We start from the raw sequence: 13,215 nt of genomic DNA on the forward strand, positions 1-13,215 counted from the left end.
GTTTCAATTACTTTGCATCATGTGGTAGACAAAGATTTCAATTGTGTTATGTCAAGGCTGAAGTGTGAACATATTAGACATATTACCACTCTTTAGACATAAGAAGATCTACAAGTCGAGGAGCAGAGAGGCAGAGGAGGAGGTAAAAAGGAGGAGACATGCATCAGAGTGCCTGATCACACTCTGCCCAAATTCTCCAACTTTAGTCTGAAGTCCTCTCCCTCAAAACAGGTCTCTCCCATGTGGATCTTCAGGAATTTTGCCAGAATTACTCACTGAGTGGAGTACTCACAGAGTACTCACTGAGTACTCCACTATTGCTCTGTCAGATGTCACTGAGTCATCGGAGGCTGCAAAGTTACTAAGGATGGGCAGGACACACGTGCATATGAACCACTGTGGCATAAATCTTTTCCTTCAGAAAACCAGGCTAGGACCAAATCCTTTGACGTGTGTTTTCTATGGCATACTGCTGCTTAGTCATGAGGAAGTGATGCAGGACAAGGAGTTCTCTTTGGGAGCCACATAAATACAGTTTTCTAAGAAATTTTACAGTACATTCAACTACTGCACATTTTTCTAAAAAGTCCCATTTCTTTGAAAGACAAAAATCAGAAAAATACTTTTCCCAAGAGTTCTGCTTTTCATCTTCAGCACGGCGTTAAAAGTTCATGAGGATAAAAAAAGACAGCAAAAGGCAAAGCAAAGCAGTAAGTCTGTGCTGCTTATTTTAATAAGCAATGCTACTGTTCCAATATCCATCTGGCTAAACAGTCCCCTATTTTGAATTTTAGCATCACAAGTTTCCAAGAAAAAAAAAGTAATTCTAAAACCTTTAACATTAAAGGAGAAAAAGTCTACACACTATGAGATCCAGTAAGAATGCAATATTCTGGTAACTTGAATTAGATTTGCCATAAATTAGAGGGTTATAGAAAAATGTATTTCAGGAAAGGTTGAGTTTCTCCTTAACAAAAGATATATCCTTTTTTTTTTTTTTTTCTAAATTAAGTCAGGATAATCCTATAAGGGCTCTTCATCAGTATTCTGCTGATAAAATGCTATTTATGCAAGCAGTGAAGAGCTAAGGAAATAACAAAGGTCTCAAAGAAATATAAAGAAAAACCCAGTGACTGTACTAGAGTTGTTCTCTCACCTGCACAATGCAAGTTTGTACATTACTTTTCTGTATCTCATCCTCAGTGCCAGGGATTTATTCAGTGCATGGAAGTATGAAAACAAACGATGGCTTTTTTCACCTCTACAGAAAGCACCTCCACAACTGCAATGAGCAGATATCCTGCACGATGCAATGACAGTGAGGGAGGATTGAGTTTTAAGTTTAATTCTCCTGTGCCAAACAAAGAAGTCGCAAAACTTGCTACAGAAGGCGAAGAATTTCTCAGTATGGGAGAAACAGCAGTTTATGTCAGTTTATACTCAGTATCTATTCTTATTTTTGCCCATATTTTAAAAGATTTTGTTAATGATCCTACTTTAAGTATGAAAAAAAAATCAAGCTAGGAATAGAACAGTATAGAGATATCTAATAGATCATCTGGGGTGTCTACCTACAATTGAACATATTTCCATTATTGTGCAATAGACTTCAAAGAGACAGTGTCTTACACAATAATCAATGTCTGAATTTGCAGAGGAAAAGGAAGAAATTATGCTTAATAAATGTTCTTGACTAAGCCATTTAACAGAACAGGACATAGAAAGGGAAAAAGATCTTAGTATTCTGTTAACAAGTTCACAAAAATGCAGTGAGGGTAACATCTGTGAGCCATATAAAGTAGGAGGCAGAGAAATAACAAATGAGACAGATGCAGTCAGACATGGCAAGACTCACCGGCAGGATAAATTATTCCATCTAACCATCTCTATCTCAGGGACCTACAGATCTCCCATGGTCTTTAACTTTTTTTTAAGTGGTTTGGAATCTTCCATTTTTATTGTGTGTTGCAGCACTGTGAACATACTATAACTCATATTGAGGATAATTTGATAAGGATTTTTTTTTGTTAAGTTTGTTTTGTGTAAAATGAAACCCACAGGGATATTAGATGCATTAATGTAAACGATTACCAGTATTTTTTTACCAGTTGAATGCAATTTTGTCAATGTGGTAAAGATGAGTAAGACTACAAGAAAAAGAAAGCACAATTTTCAGACACAATTGTTAACTCCTGGAGCTCTCCCACCTTCCTCAATACAGATGATGAACTACAAGCACATGTGGTTCATTGGTTGCTTCCTGGTAATCCCATTGCACAAACTTACCTTACACCACCTTTGGGATGAGAGACAATAAAATGCACAAGCAAATATTTCCATAAATTTGGTATTCCTTTGATGAGAAATGTTTAGAAGTTCAAGATTATTCAACACTGTAAACACAAAGAAGAATATGTAGTTAAATTTGGACCACTGATAGACTAGGTTTACCTGTATTCAGAACACTAAGTTATATTTTTTATTAAGAACAGGTAATCCACATTTTTTTAGTTATCTCTTTCTCAGTGAAATCTCTGTGAAAAACCAGAAGATTCCTTCCACAGTGACTGTGAACCATAAGTATGCTGACCTTTAAAAATCAACAACACTTTGTGGTTTTGTTCTTATCTTTCCTCTCACTGACAACTATGATAAAATTGTTGGCAGACTTTCAAGATCTCAGACCATGGACCTTTAGTGAGTCACCAGCTGTTCAGATACCTTGTTATTCACAGCCCAGTTTCTTCCTCAAGCCTCGAGGGACCACTGGTGTGGGAAGTGCAAGATGTTAGTTGTGATTCTGGATCTGGCACCTTTATAGTAAAGCTATCCTGCCTTGAGCCCTAAGGCAAGAGCAGCTGTATATCAAAGTGGCATTGAGTTTCGCAGTTGCCGTAGTGGGTATTTGACATATAAAATGCCTGTGCTGCTTTGGGGTCCCAAAATCAGGAAGGCTTTGAAGTCATACAAGAATATTATTATATTGGTTTCACCCAAAGAGCACAGGTTATTTGGAACAGAGCAACTCCCTACCTTGAAAACTTTTTTTTTTTTAGAGATAAATGCTGCTCCACCTTCACCTCAGTGATTCTCAGTGTATTTGTTATATTCTTGTAACATCAGAGATATTGGTGAATTCTGCTGTAGCAAATATGCCAGCCCAAATCCATAAGCCTAGTGCTAGTTGAATTTACCTGTTGAAATCAGAGAAAAACAATTAAACTTAACTCCTTTTACTTGAGATAGGAGATTCAGGAGGGGTCAACAAAAAAGAGACAAACATTTTGTGTTGCAATCCTCATGATGAAGCCACATCCTTTCCCTGAGCTGTGGCAATGCTGCTGCAGGAGTCCTACAGGGAGAAGCATAAGGAACAGATCAAGTAAAGATTGCAGCAAAACAGTGCAGGGCTGCAGGATCCCGTGAGGTGCTGGACTGTATGAGTTGGGGATGAGGGAATGAGACAGGCTTAGCAGGCTAAGTGTCTGATGAGTGAGGGGAAGAAGATGGGAATATGGAGATTTGTTGGGTGATATGTTATTCAAGTAGTCACAGTTATGCCTCTGGTTTGGTTAGAGAAAACAGGTGTCAAAATGAGATATTTTTCACTATCAGCAAGGAACTAGGTCTTGAGGCAATATAAATCAGCATGTAGCTGCTGACCATGGTGACCTCATACAGGTTCACGCACATTCTAGACCTCTGTTGCTAGTATGATATCCCACTTCTGCTCTGGTCATGCCATTTTGTTACAATGAACTTTCTTTGTTCAAGAAAGCTTCTTTGGCTTCCTATGCAGATCTAGTAATCTGGTTGGTTTGATTTGGTTTGGTTTTTCCCCCTCAATTATCAAATCAAGACGAGCAGCAGGTGCTTTTGTACAGCTGACTAAAAAGGCTCCTCATGTTTTTGCTTTTGACATGTATAAGCAAATGTAACCAGTTATCACCATTGAGAGGGACTACAGAGGGCATTCACTAGCAAAAAAGCAAGCAAAACACTTACTGAAAATCTACTCTTGTGATTTTTTTATTTCATATTTGTGTCCATACAGTATTTGAAGTAAATTTCATCTTGTGATATTTAATATAGCCATCCCTAGCTCAATCACATATAATTAGCCTAGTAAAAGAAGAAACACTGACTTACTAAAGAAATACAATAGATCTTTCAGATTTTTGTTTCAAAGCACAGTAAAATATGTCAGAAAGCCCCCTTACTTGAGAGTTTCTGGCCCAAGTCCAACCAGTGCAGCAGAGATAAATACATGGATGGGGGTCACTCTTTAAAGCAGTATGTTCAAGAGTGATCTTTAGCCACAACAAAGCCAAGCATGACAAAGAGTTGTCCAACAAGTTTCCTTCTAATGGCCTCAACTGGTCTTTGTATTAGGCCTTGGTCCTAGTGCCTATTAGCTGAGCAAAGTTTCATAAAATTGCAACCTAGCTGTACAAAAATTGCGAGTCATTTATATATTCCCCTGTTCTTCAGATGTATCTGTACACACACACAAGAAAAAACAAATCTAGTGGCTGAGCGATCCCATCCTACAACCTGGCTACGATATTGATTTCACAGATTAGAAGGTCTACTCCTTTTTGGTTTTCAGAGACATCTAAGCAGTGTGGCATATTTAGCATTGTCCATTAAATGTGATATGATAGAAAACTACTACTTGTTTCTACTTAAACCTCTAACAAATTGGGACCTTAAGCACAAAAGAGCCCTAAAATGCTAAAGCATGTCACTGTCTCAGGAGTACTCCACAACATTAAGGTTGGAAGAGCCTAAAAATAGTGTCTACTTGTTTGAATCTGGGATGGCTGAAAGACTAAAGGTAAAGATGAGCAAAAGACTTTGTAATTAAACTGCAGTGTAAGAAAGTCATCCAGAGCCCCTAGAGAAACACGTTCCAGATTACCCATGAGCTCCCAGGCTGCCTGGGGAAGCTGCTGATAAACTGTGTCTTGACACAGCCCTGAGCTGTGTGACTCCTGTGGTTGCCTCCACCATGCCTATTCCTCTTTAAAACTCCACGCTGCTGTTTCTGATTCACGTGATTTGCAGGGGGGGTCTAAACTCAGAGATCGGGAGGTGCTTCTTTGGTGGTGTGGGCCTCACCCACCCTTTGTGAACTGAAGTTTCAATACATCACCATTGCTGGCAAAGTCTCTGACCAGCTGTTGTATCAATGGCAGCTGGTGATCGATCACAACCCTAGGGCAGTGTGGGAGAAAGAATGGATAGAAAAGCTTCAACTTAGCTGTCTTGAATTGACATAACTGCAGTTACCACTCTTTCAAGATTACTAGGCACATTTTTTTTTTTTTAAGTGTCTCATCTGAGGCTCTTTACATTGTTTCTCTAACGAATTTGAGAATATGTATGTTTCTAGTAATCTTCTATTAAGACTTTTACATCTTTTATTTTATGATCTCACATTGCCTTTCTTTTGACAAAACATCTCTTCTGTTAAGGCACTTCCCTGTGATATTTGGATAGAACAGACTTTGAAAAAATTAGGCCTTGATTAGTCCCTGCCGGGTTCTCTTCTCTCTTTCTGCCTTTCCTTAAACTTTTCCCGAAATTTCAGTGAAAGCACAGATTTCAACATAAAACTTGAATTCTTGAGATTAGAGCATGCAGTGAGGCTCACTACTTTTTATCTGAAATGGGGTAGACAGCAGGTAGCATTTAGTGCGTTGCCTTTTTCTTGAAATTACTGTCTTTATTTTTTTCTGCTCTTGTTCTGTACCTTTGCCATATCTGTACTGGAAAGCACATTAGAAAAGAGAAAAAAGGAGAATAAAATGGATTTTCTGCCTCTCTGAGGTAATTTCTTTCCCCCATTGGTTTCTGTGAAATGATCAAAGCCATTTACTGAGATAGCAGGAAAAGGTTTAAAATAAGTTTGTCCCCTGTTTTGCTGCTGCTCTGCCTGAGCCTCTTTTTCCCTTTGCCATTTACAGTATTGGTAGCTTCATTAACTAGGGGCTACAACAACCAAACCTGCCCTGATTCTCCAAGGAGTGTCCTCTCTCCCTGTCTTCCACTACCTATTTTGCTACTGCTGCACATTCAAACCAGGCCCTTTACCAGCTAGTTTGACCTGGTCAAACAAGTAAGAGCAGCCCTAACCTGATGGTATATCCTGGTGGGAGGAATCCCTCCTGGGTGAATACACCCTCACCTCACATAGAGCCTCCCCAGCCATGTCTTTGCTCACCCCTTACAGCTGCTGAAACATGGATAAAGGCCAGGATCAGGGAGACAACTGTGGTTCCTAATGCCTTGCCCATTTGTAGCTGGTTCTTGGTCATCTGTTGGACCTATGGGTCATGCACCTTAGCCAAAACTGGTCCCCATGTCAGTCAAATTTAAGCAGAAGAAACAGATAGTCCAGGGTTTGGAGTGTGTGCACCTTGCTCTTTGCTCCCCTCAACCCTTTTTGTCTCATCACCCAGGCACTAAAAGTTTTGCTACTGCTAACAGTAGCATCATACTTCATGGAGTTGTAAAATGTCTGGTTTTTCTGTGTAGGAAAATATGGATTTGAATGCACTCCCAAAACACTGAAGGGAAGGATGCAAAGATAAGTCATCTCAACATAGAAACCATGAGAACAATCATTCTCAGCCAGTGAAGGAAGCTGACAAAGCATTCATCAGTAATCTCTAGAAGTTCAGAAAATCAGTAGCAAAGTATGCTCTGCCACCACAACATGTACCTGTCCAGTGGATTTTCACGAAACCAAAGCCATGCTGAAAATAGAAGGATCTCCCAGCATCTTGTTTTGCACCAAGGAGGTACCCATTCCTTTGGGATCTGAAAAAGAAATGCATAACTAGCTTATTGTATAAATAATAGAAGTACTGTAAGAGGTGATATCAATAATAGATACTGCGACAGCACTTCTGATGTTAATAGATGCACTAGAAGAGGTAATAGCAATCTCACCTCCCTGCTGATGCTGGCAACCCTATCACAGTCCTGGATGAGCCCTTTCATGGATCATGGCACAGTGCACACATCCCAACAGCAGCCAGGTTCATTGTTGTTGTGGTCTGTACAGCTTTTTTAGGATTTTTGTAGAAGTAAACAATTCTATTGATGATTTCTGCTGCCAGGTAAAGAAATACTCATGTAGGCATTCTGCTCCATCTCAAGATAAGACAAGATACACAGATGGTGCTGTCCACATGTACTGCATGGGGCCCCCACTGAGGCATCTCTGTTACAGCTTATCAGTTGAGTTGGTCCAGCAGTCACCAAGTGGGCATTGAGGGGTACACTCCTACACGTCTCTGCTGGAACAAGCTAAGGAGAGTCACGGAATGGGCTCAGGTTATTTGTCAGTTACTCATGCTAATATACGGGTCTCTACAACCAAGGTCTGTGGTCATTCTCTGCCTAGATTTGGCTAGAAATCAGTATATCCTATTTACCAGGTCTTCTGCAGGGGCCCACTACACAGATCCAGCGAATCACAGGAAATCTGCTCTATCCTAAAAACCCACTGCCCCTGTGCACAGCAAAGAAAATGTCATATTCTGTTAAAATCAGTTAGTTACCAGAATTTTTTTAGCTGAGACAAAAAAAAGGACTGGAAAGAAAGCTACAATCTACAATCTTGGTACATTTAAATGTTTCTTTGATTTTGTAAACAAGGTTGAATTGACAGGTAAAATAGCAATGTCCATTCTGTGTGTCTTTGAAAACAGCTGTCAAGGAAGATTAAAACCAACATTATTTCCAGTCTAAAAATAAGCTCTGAAAAGCACTGTACTGCATGTATCTCTCAGTCATGCTTTGTTCCTTTTGCACTGCTCTGGCACAAATGGGCTCTCAAACCAGCTGATAACACTGATCACCTTGGAGGGAGAGATAAAAGGAGTCTCTTCCTGAGAAGACTGAGAACTCTTCTACCTACTAGATCTTGCCTGTCTGTTTTAGTTTTAGTTAAATGGGAAAGTTTTGGAGAACTTTTTCATACCATCACATGGTTCAGAGTGTGGGGGACCCCCCTCCCAGCAACTGAGCTGAGCCAGGGAGGGACTGTTCCCAGCATCTCGGGACCTGCTGGAAAGGGAGTGGGGTTCCTGAAGTGAAGCATCACGAGAACTCAGGAAACAGGATAAAATCCCCAGTGCTTCCAGAACTTTTACTGCCTTTGTCCTGGGTGTCATTGCCAAGGGAAAGGACCACTGCAGTCCCCATGCTGGACACTTCAAAGAGCTCCCCTGCATCATCCCGGCCCTACCATTGTCTCTTCACATGGTCTGCTACATCAGAACCCATACAATGCTTCCCTTTTTCTAGTCACCTAGGACTTTACCTGACTGCCATGGAGAGTGGCTTGGCAACTACATCAGTCAATTCCCTCAGGACTCTGGGATGCATCTCATCAGGTCCTATAGACTTATGTACAGGTTCCTCAGGTGGTCATGAATCTGACCTTTACTTACAGTGGGAGGGACTTTGCTCCCCCAGTCTCTGTCCTGCTGTCCATCCACTTATAGTGTGGGAAGGGAGGTTGCTATTGAAGACAGAGGCAAAAAAGTTGTTGAGTGTCTCAGCCTTCTTCTCATCCATTGTTAGCAGTTTACTAGTACTGTTTATCAGGGGGCTACACCTTCTTTGATCTTCCTTTTCTGGTTAACATACCTGTAGAAGCCCTTTCTGCTACTCTTTGGGTCTCTTGCCAAGTTCAGTTTCAGCTTTGCCTTGGCCTTCCTCACCCCATCCCTACAGAACTGAACTTCATCTCTATACTCTTCCCAGGTCATCTGTCCTTGTTTCCACTGCCTGTGCATTTGCTTCTTTCCCTTTAGTTTGACCAGCAATTCCCTACTCAGCCATGATGGTCTCTTGTCTTTCTTGCCTGACTTCTTGCTCTCATGGATTGTTAATTTTATTGCTATTTTCATAACTTTTTGCGTAGGAAAAAAAGTGCTATGAATTAAACATTATTTTGCTCCAGAGACCACTACCAATTCCACCTACAAATGTCAGTGCTCTCCAAATTTGCATCTTCTGAAAGACTTTCTGAGCAGTGCTGGGCATTTGTAATATTTTACGGCCACTTACAAGACCATCAGCTACCAGATTCTTCTGGACACTATGGGTCGAAAGAGAAGTAAAACCTAAAACTCACTGAAGCCCAGGACTGCTGTACTGGTATAGCTGTGCTCACCCTTGAAACACACTATGGTCAGACCCTTAGAGAGCAGCCTTGGTAGGGCTGACCCTGGACTGGGCAATGGAGGAGACTCCTGCTTCACTTTAGTCATCTGGACAAGCACTACAGCTTTCTTCCTGCATGGGCTTGGCAACAGCAGTACCATTCCTTTTCACACTCCCAGAAGGTCAATGTTAGTCTATTCAGACCTTCTCAAAGCTATTTTAATTTTACTTGTGACATTTCTACTGAGGCCACATTTGGACAACAGTTGCAGAGAGCAGTGAGTCAGTAATTCTGCAGTGGTGGCTGTCCCTCAGTGCTGGTACAAACCCTTCTACACCACACTACTCAGAACATGTGGAAATTGTGTGCAGTCTTCCAGGAAGCTTTTAACTTGCTATTCACTTCCAGCAGCAGGAAAGGTTTTCTCAGATTTCCATTTTAAACACTGATTCAAATGAAGTCTGAAGATTATTGTTTTCTTATGCAAAATGAATGAATAATTAATTGTCATGGGATTTCTCTGTGTAGTTCCCATCCCTGAGGAATCTGAGCAACTGATGGAGTTCTCCAGATTGAAAACAATTCATAAACACAGGAAATGCAGCCTCTGCATGAATATTCATGATTATTCCACATCATATTCTGCCAATAATCCCACTGTTGCTACACCATGCATCCAAAGCTCATAAGTTATGGCACGTGATGATGATACATTTCAAATAATGTTCAAGGTATTTGTAATTTCAATGGAATAGCTGGCAATGATACACACCCAATATGTATTATGGTAGCTGTAAGAGAGTCATTAGGATGGGATGCAAATATTTGAAATGAACAGTGTACAAAATTTGGCAAGTGCTAATAGAACGAGCTGAATAAAAAAAAAGAAAAAGAAAAAAAAAGATGTGCACTGTTCCCACAATGGAACCGTCTGAAACTATTCAGACCCTGAATGTGTTGTTCAGGAAACACAGCAGTGTTACCACCCATGTATTGCAACCCAGCCTCTTTCCACAGCATTCTCACTGGTACTGCCTATATAGGTGTCCCAACAGCACGCTTGTTCATCTGCCCTATCAGTTTATAATGGGTACCTTGGGATAGACCCAAACTAAACCCAAGAAAAATAAAGACAGGATTAGTTTACAGTTATCTATGATCTCTCCACCCCCGCTTTTCTTTGCTGCAGCCTCCTCATTATTTTTCAGCACAGACTCCTGTACAAAAACCTTCAGTATGGAAAGAGCTTGTTTAAATATGGAAAGTATTTTTGTGGCTTGTTGGTATCCTTGCTCTAATGTTAAAGGACATCCCTTTCTTATATGGAAAGTGCATAGTCATATTGGGTTTATTCCAGAACCTAAAGAATATATGTATTGATAACACTTACGTAGAAGTATAAATTTGTTTCAGTGGCTTTTGCAAGATGAATGAACTCAAATTCCCAGAACATCTTGGGTGTTTCATCCAAGCTGTAGATGCTATAAAGCAAACTGTAGGAAAGCCTTCAAAAAGGCTGGAAGTTGCTCTCAATGAAGACTCAAATATTTGACAAATTTTCTCAGCAATCAGTTCCCTGATGACATAAAACCAATCTGGAAATCTTACAAGTGCTGTCATTGCAAAGTCAGCAATGCAAGCCTGTGATGCCACAAAGCCAGCTCATGATATTTTGAGGGCTGCACCTCACAGTAGAAAATGAAGATGGATATATATAAAAAAAGCATCTTTAGAATTGAACAGAAATAAAATTTGTCCATCTATTACAGAAACAGTCGACCAACAAAGCAGAGAGATCCAAGAAATGTCTCACCTGAAGGGAAAAACCTTCCATTTTCATTCACCAGGGAAGAAACTTTGTAGAAGTCCCAGAGATATGAAAAACTCCTAACAACTTTTTTCACAGTCACAAACATAATCAGTGAGAAGACAATAATTCACAAATTCTGATATTCCTGATGAACATGCTGAACCTGCTGGAATTTACTCAGCTCTGACTTTCAGAACACTGCCTTTTGACTTTGAGATTAAAGCTTGGATAGGTCATCAAGTAACCCAGACTGGTTCATCTGTTTTCCTCTACCCTCTTTCTTAACATATCTCTTGAAAGACATTAAATGTACAGACTGTGAGGAATCAAAATACCAGGTACCACTACATACGTCTGTAAAAATATCTCAGTGAATCTTTTGGAAAAAAGGAAATGGATCCTGGCTGAATTTCTGACAAAGCAGAATTGCAAAATGTCCTACAGGAATTTCTCTCTGCTCAAGAGCCTGGTGTTCCAACTGCTGTTTTGGGGAGCCTAGGCGAGCTTAATCTGGGGACTAGGTCACCATCTTAAGTGGTTCCCTCCCTAAGGCAGGCATCCTAAATGCAGCTATTATTCTCTTGTGGAGATTATGCTTTTTGTGAACAGGAACTTGTTTTATATAGTTCACTTAAGCCTGGGAGGAGAAGCCTCACTGGTTTTGCGATCATCTCCAGAAGCAGTGTCCCTGAAGATGGCACATTTGGAGACGACATTATTTCATATTGCTGCACAGCAGCAATTGGCACTCCAGTCTATCAAAGATACTACTTGAGCAACATAAAATATTAGCCAACACCCACAAGGAGAAACAGATTTGTTTTCTATCCCAAAATATACCTCTGCAGAGTACCTGTTGTATTGCATTTAATCTAATTTACTGTAGGAGACACGAACCCCCTCGCTGCAATCAAGCTATTTTTTAAAAGAGATTGGTGATTCAGCTGAGTGGTGACTAAACCACTGACAAATTTTCCCTGTCAGCTCATGTGTATAAAAAGATGCTTTGCTGGAATGTATCATCTGCAGATACCACTATTTTGCTGGAATGAATGGGGGTTTGCCAGTCAAATTATATAACTTTATTTCTTATTTAAAATTATATGCATCTGAAGTTTTTAGTACATTTCAAGGACACATCAGGTCATACAATTGAACTGAATTGGGTTTGCATGGCCAGGTTTTGGTTGCAGTGGGGCTACAAGGGTGGCTTCTGTAAGCAGTTGCTAGAAGCTTTCCCCAAGTCTGACAGAGCCAATTCCAGGCTGCTACAAGATGGACCCAGTGCAGGAGTGAGAATATGTGAGAGAAACAGCCCTGCAGACACCAAGGTCAGTGCAGAAGGAGGGGGAGGAGGTGCTCCAGGCGCTGGTGCAGAGATTCCCCTGCAGCTCATAGTGAAGGCCATGTGAGGAAGGCTGGGCCCCTGCAGCCCACGGAGGTCCATGGTGGCCCTGCAGCCCCTGGAAGGGACCCATGCTGGAGCAGGTGAATGCCCAAAGAGGCTGTGACCCTGTGGGAAGCTCAAAGAACTCATGCTGGAGGAGTTAATAGAGGACTGTCTTCCATGGAACCTACACCGGAGCAGGGGAAGAGTGAGGAGTCCTCCCCCTGAAGAGGGAGAAGTGGCTGAGAAAACGAGCAATGAACTGACCAAAGCCTACATTTCCATCCCCTTGAGGCACTGGATGGGAGGAAGGTAGAGAAAATCAGGACTGAAGTCTGGGAAGAGGGGAGGAGTGGGGGAAGGTGTTTCTAAGATTTTGTTTTATTTCTCATTATTCTACTCTGATTTGATTGGCAATAAATTAAACTTTTATATTAAACAGGTGAGTCTGTTTTGCCCGTGATGGTAACTGGTCAGTGAGCTCTCCCTGTCCTTTTCTCAACCCACAAGTCTTTCACTATATTTTCTCTCCCCTGTTCAGCTGAGGAGGGGACTCACAGAGTGGCTTTGGTGGATATCTGGTGTCCAGCCAGTGTCAACCCACTACATGAGGCACAAGAGAGAATGTAAAACAGGTATTGTACATGATCATTGGCAGAAACTGATGGTTTAATTTACTTTAATGTAATTTACTTTAACTGAATGTATCTTCTGAAAGAACAAACAGAGATACAATCCCATGAACAGAAAAGCAGAATCATCCCCCATTCTGAATGTCAGCCTGCAACTCAAAAGATGCAGGTTAAGTTGTTTGCTCTCTGCAAGCTGCTGCCT

At 40.9% G+C, this 13,215-nt stretch overlaps 1 protein-coding gene across 13 annotated transcripts in view; it reads right to left on the minus strand.

The window, feature by feature from the left end:
• Positions 1-13,215, minus strand: part of LOC135410240 (uncharacterized) — a 370,146-nt gene that overhangs the window by 164,681 nt on the left and 192,250 nt on the right. For 6 of the 13 annotated variants that reach the window (XR_010428571.1, XR_010428581.1, XR_010428579.1 and 3 more), the window contains 4 exons: positions 6,958-7,120; positions 6,728-6,825; positions 3,282-3,352; positions 716-3,194 (listed from right to left, as the gene is read on the minus strand). Coding sequence is in view for 1 of the 13 variants with exons in the window: in XM_064646778.1 (XP_064502848.1) it covers positions 3,181-3,194; positions 3,282-3,352; positions 6,728-6,825; positions 6,958-7,008 (234 nt within the window). In the remaining 12 variants the exon portion in view is untranslated. The other 7 variants (XR_010428577.1, XR_010428574.1, XR_010428573.1 and 4 more) reach the window with 5 other exon arrangements.

This window comes from Pseudopipra pipra, chromosome 2, assembly GCF_036250125.1.
Source record: "Pseudopipra pipra isolate bDixPip1 chromosome 2, bDixPip1.hap1, whole genome shotgun sequence".
Classification (NCBI taxonomy): domain Eukaryota; kingdom Metazoa; phylum Chordata; class Aves; order Passeriformes; family Pipridae; genus Pseudopipra; species Pseudopipra pipra.